Here is a 19,999-nt window from a genome sequence, read left to right on the forward strand (position 1 = left end):
GAATGGAAAGTGGATATTTATTTGGCACATTCTAGGATGACTGGGGAACCCAGCACGTTCTTTACACTAGCAAACTGTAAAGACGAAATATACATGTATTGTCATACCCAATCTACATGGTTTCACCTTTCCATAATGTGAGCTGTATTCTCTGAGCAACTACATATCTGAAAAAAAGAAATTGATCTGGCCAAGGAAACACAACGTGACTTTCTTTGTCGCATTGGATTGTCAACCATTCCTGACAGATATACTTCATTGCATAAGATGAACTTAAACAAGAAAACATCAGTTAATTCCCTTGATTTAATTACAAATTACAGCTGTCCTGGGTACCTTCATATAATTCTGCTTAGAGGGATCCTATTGCTCTGATGAGGAATCCTTTCTATAGAAGTTATCACTTGTGGCATAGTCATACCAACTGAAACAATGATCTCTGTATCACAAAGGAAAGCATCAGGGGGTCAACAAAATTCAATCCCGCAAAACTAGCTCAATCAATTAAGCACAAAAAAATTGGGATTCCCTAGCATGCCATACTGGCATGAAGACCGCACCAAATCAGGCCAGTTTAACTAATTGAGCCAGACACCTGAAGCCATCAGCAGAACAACTCTAAATAGAACAAATACACGCGTAATTTGTTTTGATAGGAAAAGTATCACTTTGAGAGTTGCATGTCTATGGTTCAGAATATACTAGTCTCTGCTTTTTATGTTCATTCCTTGTATGTATATCTGATGTGTAGGAGATACATTCCTTTAAGAAACTATAATTTGCTTTTAATCTCTTGCATTAGCAAATTAGCAGCAAGTGATTAGTTTACTTGTTAACTCATTCTGAAAGAATATACTTATCATATGTTGCCATATGAGCTTCTTTAGTAACTATTGTTCTTGGTTATGGGGTAACATTCACCAGTGATCACTGAACCCATCACTGAAGTTTTACAGGTAGTGAAAATTTTTATTTGTCCAAACTATAGCACTAAGCATCAATCAAATGTTAACAGAACCTGACAAGTCTTAATGGAGAGCTATTTGTGGCATCTCAATCACTGTTGGTGCAAATCTCATGAAAAGGATTAGAAAAATGTAGTTAAACCAGTAATCCTCAATAAAAGTAACACCAAAAAGAAACAAGCAAAGCGATATAGAGAAAGCGAAAAGGATGACAACCCATATCCGACCATTAACAGTAACAATAGCAAATTGGATCATCAACACCAAATAAATTAAGAAGAAAATAAAAAATTCACCAGAATAATACACACAACTTTCACTATTGTATCATCAATGACACGCTTATCTTAAAGAACTCTAGCAAAGATGGAATCTTCAGCAAAGCAAAGCTAAGACCAAAGCATTTGAAACTGCAAGTTGCTCTCTCTCTAACAACCCCAATTTACCAAAGGTTGTCACATTGAGAAACATATCATTTAAAACTCCCCTGTACAGAGGCATCCTAAGCAATCCAACCAATGAAATGCACAGTTTGTTCTGAATTGGAAAGCTTTCTAAATTTTGAGGACTTTATTACTCGAGTATTTTGGGGTTTGCAATTTGATGAAGAAGGAAGTTAGAGGCTGTGATTGTGAGGACAACGAAAACAGAGTTTTTGGTTACTGAGACAGCAAAGAAAGAAAAGGAAGGGTTTAGATTTTTGGATGATTGACAAAGAAGTGATGAGAGAGTGATTAGGTTGCAATAGAAAGAATATTTGAAAACCTTTTCTTTTTCTCAAATGCATTATAAAGGATAATCGAAAATTCCACTTGCACATGTAAAGTGTGAGCCAATTTTAAAAGAATCTGGACCTAATTCCTCCTAAATCCAAGAGGCTCATTTTCCTTATCAGCCAGGGTTCAATTCTCCAGCAAATTATATTGTAGTAGTCATAAGACATATATACTTATCATTTTAATCAAATGCGTCATCAAGAGACAAATGGAATAGAAAGCTAAAACACAGCTCACAACAATGGAGTTAAAGTTAGAAAGAATAACCAGACCTATGCCTTCCCGAATGGACAAGTTTGGTCTTATGATCTCATCAGTATTGACCAGAAATATGTCACCAATATACAGATGGTTTGTTGGGACGTAAACACTGCATAACTCTTCATCTCCATCTTCTCTCTGAAACGAGACCAATCATAACACATCAATAAGAAAGAAGCTCAAAGAGAACTGCAGCTATGTGGTGCACCAACAGTCATTCAGACTTGGTCAATACAATGAAACAGCATCAGGTGTTCTCAAACTTAAGATTTGAAATTACAATTTCCGAGGGCCAGTCCAGTTACTTTTATTTAGTTTAGTTATTTGCAACAGATTTTTAGAAAGAGATTAGAATTTTCCTGAGATTTCCCAGCCAAAACTGTGGATAAGTTATGTTGTCACTGGCTGAGCATCAGAATAAGTTTCAGTAGCAAGCCAGTGGACCTGACAATATTCGCACAGAAGTGATATTTCAATTTGTTTTTTACTTTGTCACGTTCTCATTCTACCAGTTTTGTCTTTCATCCATATAATCATCAAGGCAAAAATTGTATGCTTCAAGTGTGAATAATTCTTCAAAGTGGTGAAGAATCCAAGTAGCCATGACAGTCAACTTTCAAGTTTCATTTATGAAAAACATAATTTCTCCAAAATATTATCCCTGAAAGAATATACTAAGCTGCTGTTATCTTTATTACTTATGATTCAGTAGGAAAGGCAGCTTCCTACTTCCAAGAAGATGGCTCTAGGAATGGAAGATGGAACCATCTTTTTTCTGGCAATTTTTTTTTAAAAAGAAAAAAACAAAGCATTTAGAGAATAATGCAATAAGAGACTTCTTTAGTTAGTTCCTTTTTGTTCCTACTTTTCATCTGTTAGATGAGCAAATATAATTTTAATGCACTTCAGGTGATTCTGGCCACATCAGTAAACAATTACCATGTAGAGATCAGCATAGATAAATTAGATAAAGTAAGATTACCTGAAGGACAACAGATGATGTGATGAAACCAAATGCATATTCACCATGTCGAGGATGACGAATTATTGCGACCTCTTTAAAAGCAGTAGTATTTTGGTCTGCAAGAGAAGAAGGAATTATTATAGAGTTAAGCGGAGTACTTGGTTTCAATTATAACTTGCAGATTTATTGTGTGCCACTGATGAAATGCACCTAGATGGAGCATCCGAAAATAATGTACATGATCTAAAAATTTGATCACAGTTGATTTTTCCCAGAAAACTTAATCAATTTTACAATAATATCTAAGTCTAAATAAGGTTAATTGTGTTGGACACTTAAAAGATCCATGTCACAGCAAGTCTCATCTCATTTTTCAAGCCTCTGCACACAACAGTTACGAACAAATTTCAAGTTCTCAGTAAATCAATATCAATCAAATGAAGCTCAGTCAAACAAAACATCAGCAATTTTTAGGAAAGCTGCAGGATATAATTTGAATATATCCTGTTTACTTCCAACAACTGAAAAAGATAGGACTATCTTGATTATTGATTCAAACACACTTCTAAGCCACTATCTCTCCTTGAGAAATGTGAACTATAAAACTAAATCCATCTTCAACCATGGGTTCTTACAAGCTGAGATTTCTTAAAATGTTCTTACAAGCTGAGATTTCTTAAAATCTAACAGATATAAGTATTAGGAGGACCACATGGAAATTCATATGCAACCGTGGTCATCATACTTTATTCAGCAAAGACTGAAAACCTCCCATTTCATTGAAAGAATAAGATTATAGACATCAGAGGTGACATGGAAAATTCTTCTAAATCCCAGTTCATTGCATCGTCAATTCTTTACAATTAGTCTTCTGGAGAGGATATGAAATTGCATTTGCATAATAATGTAACATGAGTAGGTTAAAGCAACTGGTCATCTTTCCTGTAAAAACATTTACTGTGATAATAATCTGCTGGAAAATTTTAGTGATAATGATATGAACTAGCAAAGGATAGGAATTGAAGACATAAATAGCTTTCAGTTCTGGAAAACATAATAATTACAAGTATAATCTTATTGTTCTTTTTTCCACCTCATGATACCAACAATTTTTAGAGGACAATTTTTGTGATAGAACATAACTAACCCAAGCAGAGAAAAACAAAATACCAGGAGAAATAGCAGCACTAATTTGCTTGGAGGCTGAATATATGTGCTTCATAAATGGCATTCGCTTGATAAACCATTCTCCAAGCCAGAAAACAGTGGAACCCGTCCATGACGAAACAAATATTCCAACAAAGAATATAAAAAGCAGTGAAGTAACAAACCCAAGTCCTGTTTCAAACAATATATATAAAGAATCATCAGCGATAAATATACCGTGAAAATGACAATTATAAAGGCTGAATCACATGATAAAGCAACCACCATCATGCTACAATTTAGTGAAGCAATCATCCTATAAACAAATCAGTGGCTTGAAGACTTACCAAATATGTCAATGCCAAGTTGAGCATAAAGTGGGCTGAAGAAACCATCAACAAATTGGATAAACCACCAAGTAACTAAAAAGGTAACAGCAACTGGAAAGAGAACCACACTGCAATTTCACCATTTCCAGCCATGTTATACCAAAAGGAAAATAAATTTGATAAAATAAAAAGAGAAATGCAAAAAAAAAAAAAGAAGAAGAAAAGCTTTCTAAGCTCATTACCATCCAGTCATGAACTTCTTCGAAACCCAACTCTGAAGAACAGCATAGCAAGCCTGATCAGTCAAAACAGAGATCTATCAGCCTCAGCGATTTGTTCAGCCACAATAGGGATTCAAGAGCAAAAACGAATTTTACCTTGCGAGTAGAGGAATTAGGGGAGCTAGGTGGAGACTTGGGGATATCGTCTGGATCCGAGTCACGGCGAGTCAATCCTTGACTCAGTGAAGTCGACGTCGACTCCTTGTCCTCTGCCATTTCATCCACTTGCTTCTTCCGTCGACAGGTCGGTCAATTCAGCTGTAGACGTTTCTCATATTTTTTCGTTGGTTGGTTTTGCTGGATTGCCGGTGTTTGTAGAAGATTTTCGAAACGGGACCTTGTTTGGCTGTGGTGATAACTATATTCAAGTTTGGAGTAGGACTATCCTAATCCTAACAAGGTGAAAAAAATTATTGACTTGAGCCTTAGTTAAATTAACTAAGTTAATTTTTATAATTTTTAAAGGTAATTAAATTGCTCCCATTATTTTAAAATATCATTATTTAGCCAACAAGGTATTATAATTATTTATATTAATTTGATTGGGTGAAATTTATTATTATTGGCTTAAAATTTAATTTCTGTTTGAATTTGAAATATGAAAATAATTTTTATATGCAATTATTAAATTTTAATATTTATTTCATTACGGTTATTAAATTTAATTTTGTTTTATAAAATCACTCGACATTGGAATTTGAAGAAATTTATGGTTGATTGTCTACATACTCTCTTTTACTTGGATTAAATTAAAAAAAAAATCTTTGCTATATCATATTATAAAAGCCTATAAATATCTCCTTAATTTATATAGCAAAGAATTTTTTTAATTTAATTTATGTAGAAAAAGCCACATACATATTCGATTAAAATTTTATCAAATTTTATTTAAATGTATTTAATATCAGATTAAGTCATTACGAGAGATTAAAATTGACAGAGACAAACAGAATATGTTATTAATGTCTAATTGAAGGATGAAATTATTATAATTTAGGATAATTAAAGATGTTTTTAATTGTCTCTAAAAATAATGGGGACTAATTAGTTAATTCTTTTAAAAATCAGGGACCCTATAGTAGTTTGTCCAAACTGATAACATAAAAAACCCGTTTAAGCCTGTGGTCTGCTAAAACCCTAGCGATACACAGAGGCTTAAGCTGCCAAGCTTCGCTTCAGCGCCTTCCCATGGCAGACCAACACCAACAGAACACCACCCTGTCCAAAATCTTCCCTGTAAAACCCAAACTAAAGCCCAAATCCAGAACCCCATCAAAATCCCCAGAATCCAAATACTGGTCCTCCTTCAAGTCCCATGAAATCCAGAACCTAATTTCTTCAATACCTTCCATCTCCTTCTCTCCTGTATCATCTTCGCATCTCTTCGCCGCCGCCAATTCTACCTCCCTGACTTTATTCTCCTCTCAATCCTTCTCTCCTACCTCCTCCATTTCCTCCTTCTCTGACGTCGTTACTTGCTGCTCCTTCCGTTCCGATGGTTCTCTTATTGCCGCTTGCGATCTCTCCGGTCTTGTACAGGTGTTTGATGTCAAGACCCGGACCCCACTTCGTCGCCTCCGCTCTCATACTCGTCCTGCCCGGTTCGTTAAGTACCCAGCTCTCGACAAGCTACATTTGGTATCTGGTGGCGATGATACGGTTGTTAAGTATTGGGATGTTGCTGGAGAGAGTGTGGTTTTGGATTTGCTGGGTCATAAGGATTATGTAAGGTGTGGAGATTGCTCTCCAGTCAATGCAGAGATGTTTGTCACTGGGTCTTATGATCACACCGTGAAGTTGTGGGATGTGAGAGTAGAGAGTAAAAAATCAGTAATGGAAGTGAATCATGGGAAGCCTATTGAAGACGTGATGTTTTTGCCTTCTGGTGGAATGATTGCTACTGCAGGAGGCAACACTGTGAAGATATGGGATTTGATTGGAGGAGGGAAGATGGTTTATTCCTTGGAGAGTCATAACAAGACTGTTACATCTATATGTGTGGGGAAAATAATGGGGCAAGAGAATGGAGAAGAGACAATGCAGAATAGGATTATGAGTGTGGGTTTGGATGGGTATATGAAAGTGTTTGATTATGCCAAAATGAAGGTTACTCATTCAATGAGGTTTCCTGCCCCCCTTATGTCAATTGGGTTTTCGCAGGATTGTATGGCAAGGGCAATTGGAACTTCGAATGGGATTATATTTGGTGGGAAGAGGAAGATGAAGGAAAAAGAAGAAAAGACTGAATTAGGGGATTTCTTGGGGCTAGGGAGCGTGGAGGAGCCGCAGAGGCGGATTCTGAAGCCTACCTATTTTAGGTACTTCCACAGGAGCCAAGGAGAGAAGCCAAATGAGGGTGATTATTTGATAATGAGATCAAAGAAGGTGAAATTGGCGGAGCATGATAAGTTGTTAAAGAAGTTCAGGCATAAGGAAGCTTTGGTTTCAGCATTGACAGGGAAGAATCCAGAGAATGTGGTGGCTGTAATGGAAGAACTGGTTGCAAGGAGGAAGTTGCTGAAATGTGTGTCGAATTTAGACAAGGAAGAGCTTGGATTATTGTTGGGTTTCTTACACAAGTACTCAACTATGCCAAGACACTCCGGGTTGCTAATGGGGCTCACAAGAAAGGTAATTGAGATGCGAGCTGATGATATTAGAGGTTCTGATGCGTTGAAAGATCATATCAGAAATCTAAAGCGTTCAGTTGAGGAGGAGATCAGAATACAACAGTCACTGCAGGAGATACAGGGCATAATTTCTCCTTTACTAAGGATTGCTGGAAGAAGATAAAGATGGTAGCTTGCTTTTGTTTTGTAAGGTACTCTGCGATATTTTTGCAATTTTGTCTCGCTAGAAAGCAAATTATGTTTTATTTTTGAAGTTCTGCAACGTTTCTGATTCTTTTGCGAATTTGAAAAACCAATTTCTCTGTAGTTGTATTTGGCCAAGGTGATTATATATGAGAGTTGAAAGAAGCTGAATTTGAGGAATGTAGCTGTGTTTGCTATCCTCATCCTTGAGTTTCTTTGTTTCTTTCTTTTTGATATGCTTGGTTCAGCAATTTGTGGGTAGCTGTGGGCCAAAACCCATAAGTTAGTACCTATTTAAAGTTTGTGTAACAATTAAATCCATAATTTTTAAATCCATTTAACTAATTGCTCCTTTTGTTAAAAAGAGACTAATTTACGTTTAATTAATTTTTTTTTATGACAATAATAGCCTTAACAATATTGTGGAATTGGGGAATGGTGCAAGTAGATGGAGTTTCGGTTCTATAAAGGTGAGGCTCTGTTTCAATTGTTTTAGAAGGCTAGATGTGGTTTAATTGAGAAATTTGAGATGTTAGGGAAGAAGAGAAAAATAGAGGCTGGTTTTCAATGACTAAAGGTGCAGAGCTGGCTGATGGTCATTTGTGGAGGATGTTGAACAGGCTCTATTTTTGTTAGGAGTGGGTGAAGTTGGTTGTCTTTGTGTGTTGGGGTTTAGATAAGGATGAGAGTGACTGTCTAGTGGGAGGAGATGTGAAATGGGTTATGGAGTGAGAGATGACCGCTACAGTTCTGTGGGATTGGTTTCTGGAGGAGATGGGTCGATTAGAACTGCGTTCTACAATGGAAGAGAAAGTACCGAGGGTCATTGCTTCAGATTTGAAGCTAGGTGTTGATGGAGAGTAATTTTATTTTCAAGAGCTCTTTAACTTTCTGATTTTTTTGAAGACAAACCAATCATAAATTTGAACCTCAATCATAATTTAATCAATGAATCGAACCAAAAAAAAAACATGAAACCATCATAAAAACAAGCTATTCTTTATCTTTTGCAGGTCACTTCTCATGGAAAAGAAGATACAAAGCAAAAGCCTTTTTGATTTAAAAGAGGAGAAGCCAGTTGTTTAGTTCCCTTGGTGGGAGTGGATTAGGCATGGCAGTGTAAACAAAGCTTCACCTTCATAGAGCCGAAACCCCATTTACACGCACCATTCCCCAATATTCTCAAGGGTATTGCTGTCATAAAAAAGTTTAATTAATAGTAAATTAGTCTTTAGTTTTAATAGAAGGAGCAATTTGTTAAACATATTTAAAACTTAAGGATTTAATTGTTACATAAACTTTAAATAGGGATTAAATTGTGGATTTTACTAAGATTATTTAATTATTACATAAACTTTAAATAGGAATTAAATTGTAGGTTTTACTAAAACTTAGAAACTTGATTGTAAATTACCCTTTTAAATAACCACAAAAGGTGAAATAGTTGCAGCAACAATATTTGATGGTGGCATTGCAGGAGGTGTGATAGTAAGTGTGGTGTGGAGGCTCGAGGGGAGAGGTGTTGGAGGCATCGATAGTTGGATGGTGGTGGTGGTGGCAGCAACGGCAGCGAGAGATATTGTTGGTGATTGAAGTGACAAGATATTGCTAGTGGCAGTTTGATGCGTTAGTTGAGTGGCAGGAGGGATGGTGGGAGTGGGTGGTGGCAACAACGACAAGAGCGTCAGCGGTTGGAACCCATGATAAAGTCAATGGAGGCGGTGGTGGTGGTGGTGCTTAGAGGGTTTTGGTGGATGGTCGGCTGTGGTGGCAGCAACAATGAAGGTGCATTGTTAGTCAAATAAGGGATCAATTCAATGGTGTATGGAAAGAGAGAGTAGGAGAAAAGAGATAAGTGTATAGAAAAAAGAAAAAAGTTGATTATTAGTGATATTTAAATTTTTAGAGGTATTAAGTGATAATTGATTATAAGGAGTTTTATATTAAATAAAAATAAAAATTATGAAATTTTATTTATAAAATTATTATAATCTATTAATAGGTGAGTGTACGAATCTAAAACTTTTTATATTTATTCAGATATATTTATTATCAGTCTAAATGTGAGTAATAATAATATGTAAGTGTTATTAATATATCAGTCTAAATGTGAGTAATAATAATATGTGAGTGTTATTAATATGTGAGTGTTATTACGTATACTCTTAGAATTTTTAATTTTAAACTAAATAAATGAATCAATTAATTTAGTATAAAAAATCAAGAATTTTAATTTTATTTTTAAATTAAAATTTAACTATTAAGTTAATTACTAATATGTTTGGATAGAGGAAAAAGTAAAAGCCTTTGTTTAGAAAGTGAAGGAAATAAGCAAGGAGGAAAAATAAAATTTATTTTATCTTGACTATTTTTCTTTAAATTAAATAAAAATTAAAGTGAAACATCATTTCAATTTTAATTACATTTGTACTTTGAATTTTTCAACTTTATTTATAAATAAAAAATAAATTAATAATTTAAAAAACAATATCTTTTTTTTTTCAAGCAAAATAAATTTATATTTTTTTCTTTTTAATTTTTTATCATCCGAACGTGATAAACAAATAAATAGTATAAAATCAAAAAATATTTTCATCTTATAAATTTTAAACTAATTTATATATATAAATAAAAATAAACTATTTTTAAAAAATTAAATTAACTTTTGGTGTATTCGTTATTATTGCGATTTTCTTATTTTTTATTTCACAGAAAATATAAAATTTTGTTCATATTTAAGTGTTATGTTTTTATTTTTATTATTTGTTAGAAAATATTTTTTAAATTAAAAATATTGATTTTCTTAATAACATATTCTACTAAACCATTTTTTTTTTACAATTTTTATTAAATTATTATTAAAAATTTTAAAATTTTATCTCTATTAATTAAATTTATATTTTAAAATACATACTTATTTAATTAATTTATAAAATATATTTTATTTTATTATCACGAGAGAAATTTATTATTTAATTATTAATTTATTAATTTTAAAAAATAAATTAAAAAATTATTTAAATTTTAAAAATATATTAATTAATCCCTTTATAAATTTTACTATTAAATTTTTTACTATTTAATTTATGTAATATAAAAAACTCATTAATTAATTATTTAATTTTATAAAAATACCTACTCATAACTTTTATATTAAAAATGTTTTAAATTTTTTTATAAAAAAAAAATTATTATTTAATTTTTATAAAATAAAAAAATTCATTAGCCTTTTTATTTTAAAAAATATATATTAAACTATCATTAAAGTATTAAAATATATTAATTAATTTTTTATTAATTTTAACTATTAAATATTTTATTATTTAATCCTTAAAAAAATTTATTAGTTAGTCATTTAATTTTATAAAAATATATACTAATTAATTTATTTAAAATTAAAAACATTTGAAATTTTTTTACAATAATTAAAAGTTAAAATTAATGGAGAAATTAATTAGTATATATTTTTAATTTTAAAAATATTTTAATATATTTTTTAAAATTAATAAATTAATTAATAAATTTTTTATATTATATAAATTAAATAATAATTTTTATTTTTATAATAATTAATAGTTAAAATTAATATAAGAATTAATCAATAATTTTTTTTTAAACAAAACTATAAATTGTATTAATAAAATTTTATCAAACAAATACGGATATCATTCCAAATAGAGAAAGATATCATCCTAAACAAAGAAAGATATCATCTCAAATAGATAGTGATATCATCCCTTAACAGAGAGATGATTATGTCTGATAGATTCTCTAGTCCAAATATGATCAGTTATAGTAACGTTACGACGAACCCATCTAATAAAAATATCAGTTATAGAGTCTAACAAAGATTTACGATCGTTCAAAATCAAACATCTGCATAAGATAATTTGGTAAATATGCCTCTCCTTCTTTCTCATCTCTCGAGTATAAATCATTAAAGTTTCCTGAACAAAGCTACGGAATAGAGCTTCTACGAGATAAACCTCGAATAAAGTTTCAAGACTGACATCGTCGTTGCGATTCCGAAAATACATAATAACCAGTAAACCTCCATTGAACATTACCTTCCGAAACAATCGAATCAATAAAATTTAAAGAAGAGTCAATTACAGAAACAGACACATGACTCTTCCACATTAACGAAAGGTTTCTTCCCAGACCTTGTCTATTGACTGAGAAGCAACCATCAAAATGTAAAAAATTACGAAAAAAATTCTATAAATGAATTAAGAGCTTTTGTTTCCATCAAAAATAAAATTTACGGCTTGTAACTAGTAACCAAATCCTTCAATGCATTAACTGTCCGAGAATTGCCGAGTTCTCGGCAATTCCAACATAGGACGATCATTGCTTTCGGCTATCCCGACCTTTGACGGGATGAACCGCTTCACTGTTGCTTGTCAAATTAACATTCGCAGGGGTGTTGTTAGAGGCATCTTGTTGAGAGGAAGGAAAACCTGTAACAACGTTATATTTAGTGTTTCTTAACCTTTTTTTAGCATCATATTTTATTTGGGCTGCAATATTCTCATCAAGTTTATCAAAACTGCCTTGGCCCACATAATTTTTATCCATGTCCATAATATGGTCCTCTGTCTCCTTATTTACAATGGGTTGACTTTTGCCAAATAAGGAGAATTGCCTATTATGTGCTGCTAAATTAGTGTTTTCAAAATTGCTAGTTGATGCTAATCCTGCCACAAATCCCGGCGGAGTAGAATTGTCAGAATCACGCAGCCACAGACTTGTCGGTCTCTGGTTTCGACGAACAGGTGCTCTGAGAAAATCACCCGAACCAAACTTGATATCTTCTTCTTCAACCTAAGCCGCAAGTCACAGAAAGTCTCCACATGACCCAGTTTTCCACATAAATAGCAAAAAATAGTCAGTTTTTCGTATTGAAACTTCACAGTAAACACAGTAAACACAGTACCATCCTCTCCAACAAACTTCTTCCGCCATTTCAAAGGTTGCCGAATGTCCAAACAAACTTTAACTCTCATAGGGACCGGCAACATAGCTGAAGCATTTTTCATATCATACTCTTTATAGTGGCTAACAAAATTCTCGACCAATTTAGCTAACGTCTCGTTATAATAACAAGAAGAAAGGTCTTTAATCAGAACCCAAAAATTAGAATGAGTTAGAGGGATATGGAGATGATTTTCATATTTTGTATCTCCTTCTAAACAAGAAGGAATCAATTGTACTACCAAAGACCCTGTTTCACTATATTTTCAAAATCAACATTATTAAAAAATCGAAACAGATATATTTTTGCCTCTAATTCCATAATAGATACCCTCCATAAATCTGCCAAAGAGATCTGCATATTCTGAAAATTGATTGGATTGTATGTGAGAAACATCTCTATCGTACAAAAATCATAAGTCTATAGTTCTTATTAGGGACAATAATATATTCTTTTTCGTTAATAGTCAATTGATGCAAATCGTCTTCTATAAGAAGGTGGAAGAAGAAGTTAGGTCTAAGGAAAAGAAAAATGCGAGAGTATTGAGTCACAAAGGGATCACAAATGGACTACAGAGAAAAACTTGCGTCAAAAGAGTTTCTCTGGTTTAATCAGTAAATTTTTTAAAATTTTAAAAATATTTTAATATCTTAAAATTAAGAGATTAACTAATTAAATTTTTTATATCATAAAAATTAAATAATAATTTTTTATTATAATATTATATTAAATATAATTTATTATTATTTTCATATATAATCATTTATAAAATTATTAATATTTTTATTTATTATTAAAAAGTATATTTTAAAAAATTATATAAAATTTATACTTATTTTTATACAAATAGTTTTTAAAAAACTGTTTTAAAAATTAAACAAATAAACGCAATCAAAATTTGACATTCTAATAAAGTGAAATTAAACATTTTAACTTCATATTTCCATTAGTCACCACCAAGCGGCGAGTGGGGAAGGCGCTCCAAATCCCCAACCTCCACGTACCAACAAATAGGCGCGAAAATTAAAATATCGCAGAAACTAACAAAAGACAAGAAATTTTACTTTAAATATATATAAAATTCATTCAAATTCAAACCCTTTCACTTGCCTTTGGCTTCTCTAGCACTCTTCTCCTCTTCTTCCTCTTGTTTCTCTATATAAGCACAAATCATAAACCTCCTACTACCTGTTCGATAAAAATCCTCATTACCCTTTCAAACTGTTTCCAAATTCCATAAACTTTCTTACTCAATCAGGCCATGTACGTGATAAAGCGAGATGGGCGCCAAGAACCCGTCCATTTCGACAAGATAACGGCTCGGTTGAATAAACTGAGTTATGGGCTGAACAGTGAACACTGTGACCCTGTGCTCGTTGCTCAGAAGGTTTGTGCTGGGATCTACAAGGGTGTCTCTACAATCGAGCTTGATCAGTTAGCCGCTGAGACAGCCGCTTCTATGACTGCCAACCACCCTGATTATGCTCTGGTGAGGCGGTTTATCTAATTATGGTATCTGGCTTTATGTGAATTTGCTATTTTGTAGGTGATATGTTTGCACAACATTCTTACACTTTTGGAGTAACTGTTATTTGTAAATGATTATATATGTGGTTCATGGTTGAGTTCAGTTTAAGTGATCAATCGAGAATAGTTGTTTATGTGGTTGCTTGTTTTGCTTGAATTTTGATTTGTTTGATTTGATTTTTTTTTAATTGACTAATAACGTGGTGCAGTTGGCTGCGAGAATTGCACTTAGTAACCTGCATAAGAATACAAAGAAGTCCTTTTCAGAAACGTAAGATCTTCGGTTTGCTTGAGCATCATTACCTTTGTTTTCATTTTGGGGTTTTTCTTGGTAAGAATGTGTTTTGGCATGGATGGGTAATGCAGGATCAAAATAATGTATAACTATGTTGATAAGAGGTCTGGACAAAAGGCTTCACTTATTGCGGATGATGTTTATGAAATAATCATGAAGGTAATGTTCGTAAGTGATTTTATTTCATTGTTTTCAACCTACAGCTATTGTAAATAAAATTGTCCAGAATATAATATAAAATCAGGATCAGGAACCTAACTTTTGAATCACCACTTGGCTCTCACTGGAGGTATGAACTAATCAAATCTTTCTTAGAACTATCAGCCATGCTATGACTAGACTCCTTTTGTCAATACTCTGTATATCTTTCCAATGTGACTTCTATTCGACTAAGAGTCTCCAAGTAAGTATTTCCTTGACTAAAAGTGTGTTCGAGGATCGATGATCAGATTAAAAACTTGGGTTTTGAATAATGCTTGATGAATATATTTAATAATTTGTGTCCTCTTGCCATCAGAATGCTGCCCTTCTAGACAGTGAGATCATCTATGACAGAGATTTTGACTATGATTACTTTGGCTTCAAAACTCTTGAGAGGTCCTACCTTTTAAAGGTTGATGGGAAAATTGTGGAAAGACCACAGCACATGTTGATGAGGGTTGCTGTCGGTATTCACAAAGAGGACATTGACTCTGCTGTCAAAACATACCACTTGATGTCTCAGCGCTGGTTCATACATGCAACCCCTACTCTTTTCAATGCTGGAACCCCCCAGCCACAAGTATGTTTATTGCATATAATTATCCAACATATTTTCAGATGCCCTTTTTTTGAATTTCTTAAATTGTCTTATTCCTTTCTCCCAACCCTCTCCCTCCCTTGTCCTTTGGTTGGTATGGCAGTTGAGTAGCTGCTTTCTTGCGTGCATGAAAGATGATAGCATTGAGGGCATATTTGATACTTTGAAGGAGTGTGCTGTTATAAGCAAGGTAGCTGGAGGAATTGGTCTTTCTGTGCATAATATCCGTGCAACAGGCAGTTACATTCGGGGGACAAATGGGAGTTCCAATGGCCTTGTTCCTATGCTTCGAGTGTTTAATGACACTGCTCGCTATGTTGATCAAGGAGGAGGTAGGAGGAAAGGTAAATTCACAAATCTTACCCTCATAATTGTTATGTCTAGATCACACGTACACACTCATGCGCTCACACATGTAATAATATATGTGGAATCATGAAAAGTTCTTGTTTTGTTTTAGGTGCTTTTGCCATATATTTGGAGCCATGGCATGCAGATATCTTTGAGTTTCTAGACCTTAAGAAAAACCATGGAAAGGTATAATATGGATTTTGGATTAACGGGTTAAATTGTTGTTCAGGTCAATGATATTGTCATTTTATGTTGAACATGGACACTAATCAAGGCTGTGAATTCTTCCATATGATGCTCTAGCACCAAGATAATCCTTTACCTTTAGGGAATTTTAGTTTGTACCTTTCTTTACTTTTTTTTCCCCTAATATTTTTTCTTATGTATTCTATTTTCAATGCCTTCTTTGCAGGAAGAACATCGAGCTAGAGATTTATTCTATGCTCTCTGGATTCCTGATCTCTTTATGGAAAGAGTCCGAGGTGATGGCAGCTGGTCTTTGTTTTGCCCCAATGAGGTTCCTGGTTTGGCTGATTGTTGGGGGGAAGAATTTGAAAATTTGTACACCATTTATGAAAATGAGGTCTTGTATAAATTCTGTAGAAATATAATATTTGTTATTATCTCACAATAGAGATTACAATCTATTGATACATGAGAGACAGTATCTAAACAGGAAGGAAAATCAAGCCTATGATTATACAATCCCTAAGATTAAGCAACTGACCCATCTATCAATATTTACTTCCTATATTAACATATTTACTTTCTATAACTTATAACAAATTCCTTCTAATTTTGATGCATTAACCAATAGTAATGTTATTAGTCTTTAGAGAGTTAACAATAGGTAACATGTTTTGTGCATACAGGGTAAGGCAAAGAAGGTTCTTTCTGCTAGGAAACTCTGGTTTGAGATTTTAAATTCCCAGATTGAAACTGGAACTCCTTACATGCTTTATAAGGTAATTGGAAATTTAAGATTTCTTTCATTGGTTCACATCTTTTGGGGTGGTTCTTAAATATTTTCTCCAGGATTCTTGCAATAGGAAAAGCAACCAGAAGAATCTGGGCACTATAAAGTCCTCAAACCTGTGCACTGAGATCATTGAGTTCACAAGTCCCACAGAAACTGCAGTGTGCAATCTAGCTTCCATTGCTCTACCGCGACATGTCAGGGAAAGGGTGGGATTTTGGAATCTGAATCATTGATCATAGCTAATGTCCATTTTGCCTTTGATGTCCCTGTTCATCATTAATTGTTGGTTATTGCAGGGGGTACCAATTGAGGCTAACTCACCTAAGCTGGTTGGAAGTACAGATTCAAAGAGCAGATATTTTGATTTTGCAAAACTAGCAGAGGTTTGCCACGGTTATAATGTTAAAATATCTAAACAAAGTTTCGGTTTTTGTTTTTTCCTTAGAGTAGCAAGCAAGTACACGTAGTGCATTATTGTACATTACTTTATTCTACAGTTGTGGTTGAAAACATGTATTGTGTTACCTATATATCTGGCTAGACATCCATTGGAGGTAGAATTGTGTCTATATCTGACTCTGAAAATTTGAAACTTCTACCCTGAGGCTTGGATTTATGTGAATTTCATTGATATGATAGGTTACTGCAACAATTACTGCAAATCTTAACAAGATAATTGATACTAACTACTATCCCGTTGAAACTGCAAGAAGATCAAATTTAAGACACAGGCCAATTGGTATTGGAGTTCAGGGACTTGCTGATACTTTTATCCTGCTTGGCATGCCTTTTGATTCACCAGAGGTATTAATTTGCTCCTGTTGGATAAGGTTTGCTTTCGATGGTTTAGCTTGGTTGAGTGCTTGGTCCATTTCTTACAGGCTCAACAGCTAAACAGAGACATATTTGAGACTATATACTACCATGCATTGAAATCTTCTTCTGAGTTGGCTGCAAAAGATGGCCCATATGAGACATATCATGGGAGCCCAGTGAGCAAGGTATGGTCTCTGAGCTTTTCAATTTGCATGAATTATGCCCAAGGAATTTGCAAAAGATGGAATGTCTTAGTGTCATATTGTCAATGCTTAGCTATGCTCCTCATTGAGAAATTTTATGGAGAAAGGATGTAGCCTGACATTTCTTTCCCCTCTCATAAGGTTTTCTTAATGCAAATAATGTAAAGAAACTGTATATGACATGTCCTTATAAAAGTTTTACCTGTTAAATTCTGTTAAATGTATTTATATGCCTTCAGAGAAGATATATATATGAGAAACAAGACAACATACTGTCTAGATCTTTAGCAATATTTCTTCTTATCTTTAGGGAATTCTTCAGATGGACATGTGGGGTGTGATGCCTTCAGACAGATGGGATTGGGACGCTCTTAGAGAACTGATCTCGAAGAATGGACTAAGAAATTCCCTTCTTGTGGCACCAATGCCGACTGCTTCAACAAGCCAGATTCTTGGCAACAATGAGTGTTTTGAGCCTTACACATCCAATATCTATAGTCGCAGAGTTTTAAGGTTGCTTTTATATATTAACCTAGTTACTTTGAAGTGTAACTGCTGCCATCTAATTCTTCTCATTTGCAGTGGTGAATTTGTTGTGGTGAACAAACACCTCCTCCATGACTTAACAGAGATTGGTCTTTGGTCGCATTCTCTTAAAAACAAGATAATTTATGAGAATGGTTCTGTTGCGAAAATTCCCGAGATACCTGAGCTGCTGAAAGCTATCTACAAGTCTGTCTTTTCCCTGTATTCTTATATCTTATTATGGTTTTATATTATCAAACTAAGGTAGTAGGACTATGTCATGTCAGGACAGTGTGGGAAATCAAGCAAAAGACATTGGTTGATATGGCTGTTAGCCGGAGTTGCTACATAGACCAGAGTCAAAGTCTGAATATTCACATGGAGCAACCTGATCTTGGGAAACTAACTTCATTGCATTTCTATGCTTGGTCGAAGGTATCATTTCATTTGTTTATGATGTTTCCAGAAGCAACCTGATCTTGGGAAACTAACTTCATTGCATTTCTATGCTTGGTCGAAGGTATCATTTCATTTGTTTATGATGTTTCCAGAAGCAAAACCACTATTTCGAAGGTATCATTTCATTTGTTTATGATGTTTCCAGAAGCAAAACCACTATTTATTCATTGTACGATACAGTTTCTGCTTTCTGATGTTTCCATAAGCAAAATCACTATATATTCATTGTACCATACAGTTTCTGCCTAATTTTGCACTTTATTTCGCTAATGATGGTATTGATGCTTTTTTACCTTGCCTTCATGATGCATTAACTGGACATAGTGGTTAAATAAATAGAAAATAGTAGAAAACTCTTTCTAGTGCTGAAAAGAATCAAATCTGTCATGTGGTTTTTTGAGATGGCATATCTACACCCGATTGTTGACATGAATTTGAATGATCTTAACCCATAGTTTTTCTGTGGAGTAACAGATTAAGTATGTGTTCCTACTCATGCTCTGAATGTAGTATTTGTTACATTGAGCTTATATTTTTCTGTGGACTAACAGATTAAGTATGTGTTCCTACTTAAGCTCTGAATATAGTATTTGTTACATGTTAAAATTTCACACATTGAGCTTATAATGTTATTTTCTCTGCAGGGCCTGAAAACAGGGATGTACTATCTCAGAACTCGTGCTGCGGTTGATGCTATCAAGTTTACAGTTGATACATCTGCTCTCAACCATGTAATGGAATTTCTTTTTGTTGTGTTAAGGCTTGTTCACACATTCCATAAATCTTCCATAAATGTTTGTTTTATAGTTTTTGAAGGTATTAGAAATCCATTTTGAGAATTGAGCTATCCCAGAAAAATATGTTATTGAGAAACGTTCAAGCAATGATTTTAATTTGCTTCATGTATATGTGTTTTCCTTTTGAACATTGGATGCAAAGTTCCAACTAAAAACAGCCACAAAATATGTGTTATGATCTTTGGCAGTGGCCTTCGAGTCATATTCATGGTCAAATTTGACTTATTCTGTGGTGAAACAGGAGAATGCTAATAGGACAAACAGTGATTGCAATACCGATTTGGCACAAGTGGTATGCTCACTGAAGAATAAAGAAGAGTGCATGTCCTGTGGTAGTTGAAGTGCAACTAAATGTGTAGTCATATATCGGTAACAACCAACTGCAAGTTGGAATTGAAGAGCTATGGACCGTGCAACAGCATTCTGTAAGTGTATGCCTGATCCATCACGAAACTAACGCTTTCAGGGATACTACCTTTGAGTTATTAATTGCTTTTGTACTTCAGGTTGTTAATGAACTGGCTAGTACTGTGTTTTTGCCCAAGTGCATGGCCGTTCATTAGGGGCTCAACATTAGATAACTACATGAAAAGTTTGTGTAAAGATCACATTCTTATTTGTTGTCTTTTGTATCAGAGGACATGAACCATCTTTTGATGTCTCCTGTGTAAAATGTCCTGCTTTAATGTGTATAGATTGTATGACAGGCTACATTTGAATCACTTCACTTTGCCCGTC

At 33.8% G+C, this 19,999-nt stretch overlaps 3 protein-coding genes across 12 annotated transcripts; 2 read left to right on the plus strand and 1 right to left on the minus strand.

Moving 5' to 3' along the window:
• Positions 1-5,020, minus strand: LOC110608448 (protein LIKE COV 2). Of its 2 annotated transcripts, XM_021747667.2 has the most exons (8): positions 4,819-5,020; positions 4,684-4,736; positions 4,460-4,569; positions 4,137-4,304; positions 2,985-3,082; positions 2,014-2,140; positions 337-439; positions 1-241 (listed from the first exon to the last, which is right to left on the minus strand). In XM_021747667.2, the coding sequence occupies exons 1-7, from the start codon at positions 4,936-4,938 to the stop codon at positions 339-341; spliced, it is 777 nt and encodes a 258-aa protein (XP_021603359.1). In that variant the 5' UTR covers positions 4,939-5,020; the 3' UTR covers positions 1-241; positions 337-338. The 2 variants fall into 2 exon arrangements, with proteins under 2 accessions (XP_021603359.1, XP_021603358.1); XM_021747666.2 differs by having other exon boundaries at positions 1-439.
• An 820-nt stretch (positions 5,021-5,840) lies between these two features.
• LOC110608447 (protein SLOW WALKER 1) lies at positions 5,841-9,520 on the plus strand. 2 transcript variants are annotated; one of them, XM_021747663.2, is made up of 2 exons: positions 5,841-7,543; positions 9,013-9,520. In XM_021747663.2, exon 1 carries the CDS (start codon positions 5,911-5,913, stop codon positions 7,513-7,515), a length of 1,605 nt encoding a protein of 534 aa, XP_021603355.1. In that variant the 5' UTR covers positions 5,841-5,910; the 3' UTR covers positions 7,516-7,543; positions 9,013-9,520. The 2 variants fall into 2 exon arrangements, with proteins under 2 accessions (XP_021603355.1, XP_021603357.1); XM_021747665.2 differs by lacking the exon at positions 9,013-9,520 and adding an exon at positions 8,549-8,807.
• Positions 9,521-13,475: 3,955 nt separating this feature from the next.
• On the plus strand, positions 13,476-19,999 carry LOC110607134 (ribonucleoside-diphosphate reductase large subunit). Of its 8 annotated transcripts, XR_002486666.2 has the most exons (18): positions 13,478-13,999; positions 14,247-14,308; positions 14,404-14,491; positions 14,850-15,113; positions 15,235-15,475; positions 15,592-15,668; positions 15,895-16,065; positions 16,355-16,447; positions 16,518-16,667; positions 16,758-16,844; positions 17,101-17,265; positions 17,343-17,462; positions 17,791-17,993; positions 18,063-18,212; positions 18,293-18,440; positions 19,109-19,195; positions 19,503-19,686; positions 19,768-19,999. XR_002486666.2 is itself a non-coding variant. In XM_021746224.2 (17 exons), the coding sequence occupies exons 1-17, from the start codon at positions 13,772-13,774 to the stop codon at positions 19,599-19,601; spliced, it is 2,424 nt and encodes an 807-aa protein (XP_021601916.1). In that variant the 5' UTR covers positions 13,476-13,771; the 3' UTR covers positions 19,602-19,999. The 8 variants fall into 8 exon arrangements, 6 of the variants coding, with proteins under 6 accessions (XP_021601916.1, XP_043807368.1, XP_021601922.1 ...); XM_021746224.2 differs by having other exon boundaries at positions 13,476-13,999; positions 17,352-17,462; positions 19,503-19,999; XM_043951433.1 differs by having other exon boundaries at positions 13,476-13,999; positions 17,352-17,462; positions 17,803-17,993; positions 19,503-19,999.

The sequence above is a fragment of the Manihot esculenta genome, chromosome 2 (assembly GCF_001659605.2).
Source record: "Manihot esculenta cultivar AM560-2 chromosome 2, M.esculenta_v8, whole genome shotgun sequence".
NCBI classification, from domain to species: domain Eukaryota; kingdom Viridiplantae; phylum Streptophyta; class Magnoliopsida; order Malpighiales; family Euphorbiaceae; genus Manihot; species Manihot esculenta.

What these genes read in the sequence shown, in the direction of transcription:
- LOC110608448 (XM_021747667.2), bottom strand. Translation starts at nt 4,938, where the DNA reads ATGGCAGAGGACAAGGAGTCGACGTCGACTTCACTGAGTCAAGGATTG. An exon ending in CTAATTCCTCTACTCGCAAG is followed by an intron (nt 4,737 to 4,818) that starts GTAAAATTCGTT and finishes TTGACTGATCAG; the next exon opens with GCTTGCTATGCTGTTCTTCA. An exon ending in GTCCATTCGGGAAGGCATAG is followed by an intron (nt 440 to 2,013) that starts GTCTGGTTATTC and finishes TTTGTGATACAG; the next exon opens with AGATCATTGTTTCAGTTGGT.
- LOC110607134 (XM_021746213.2), top strand. Translation starts at nt 13,772, where the DNA reads ATGTACGTGATAAAGCGAGATGGGCGCCAAGAACCCGTCCATTTCGAC. An exon ending in CTCCTTACATGCTTTATAAG is followed by an intron (nt 16,448 to 16,517) that starts GTAATTGGAAAT and finishes TATTTTCTCCAG; the next exon opens with GATTCTTGCAATAGGAAAAG. An exon ending in ATACATCTGCTCTCAACCAT is followed by an intron (nt 19,196 to 19,502) that starts GTAATGGAATTT and finishes GTGGTGAAACAG; the next exon opens with GAGAATGCTAATAGGACAAA.
- LOC110608447 (XM_021747663.2), top strand. Translation starts at nt 5,911, where the DNA reads ATGGCAGACCAACACCAACAGAACACCACCCTGTCCAAAATCTTCCCT.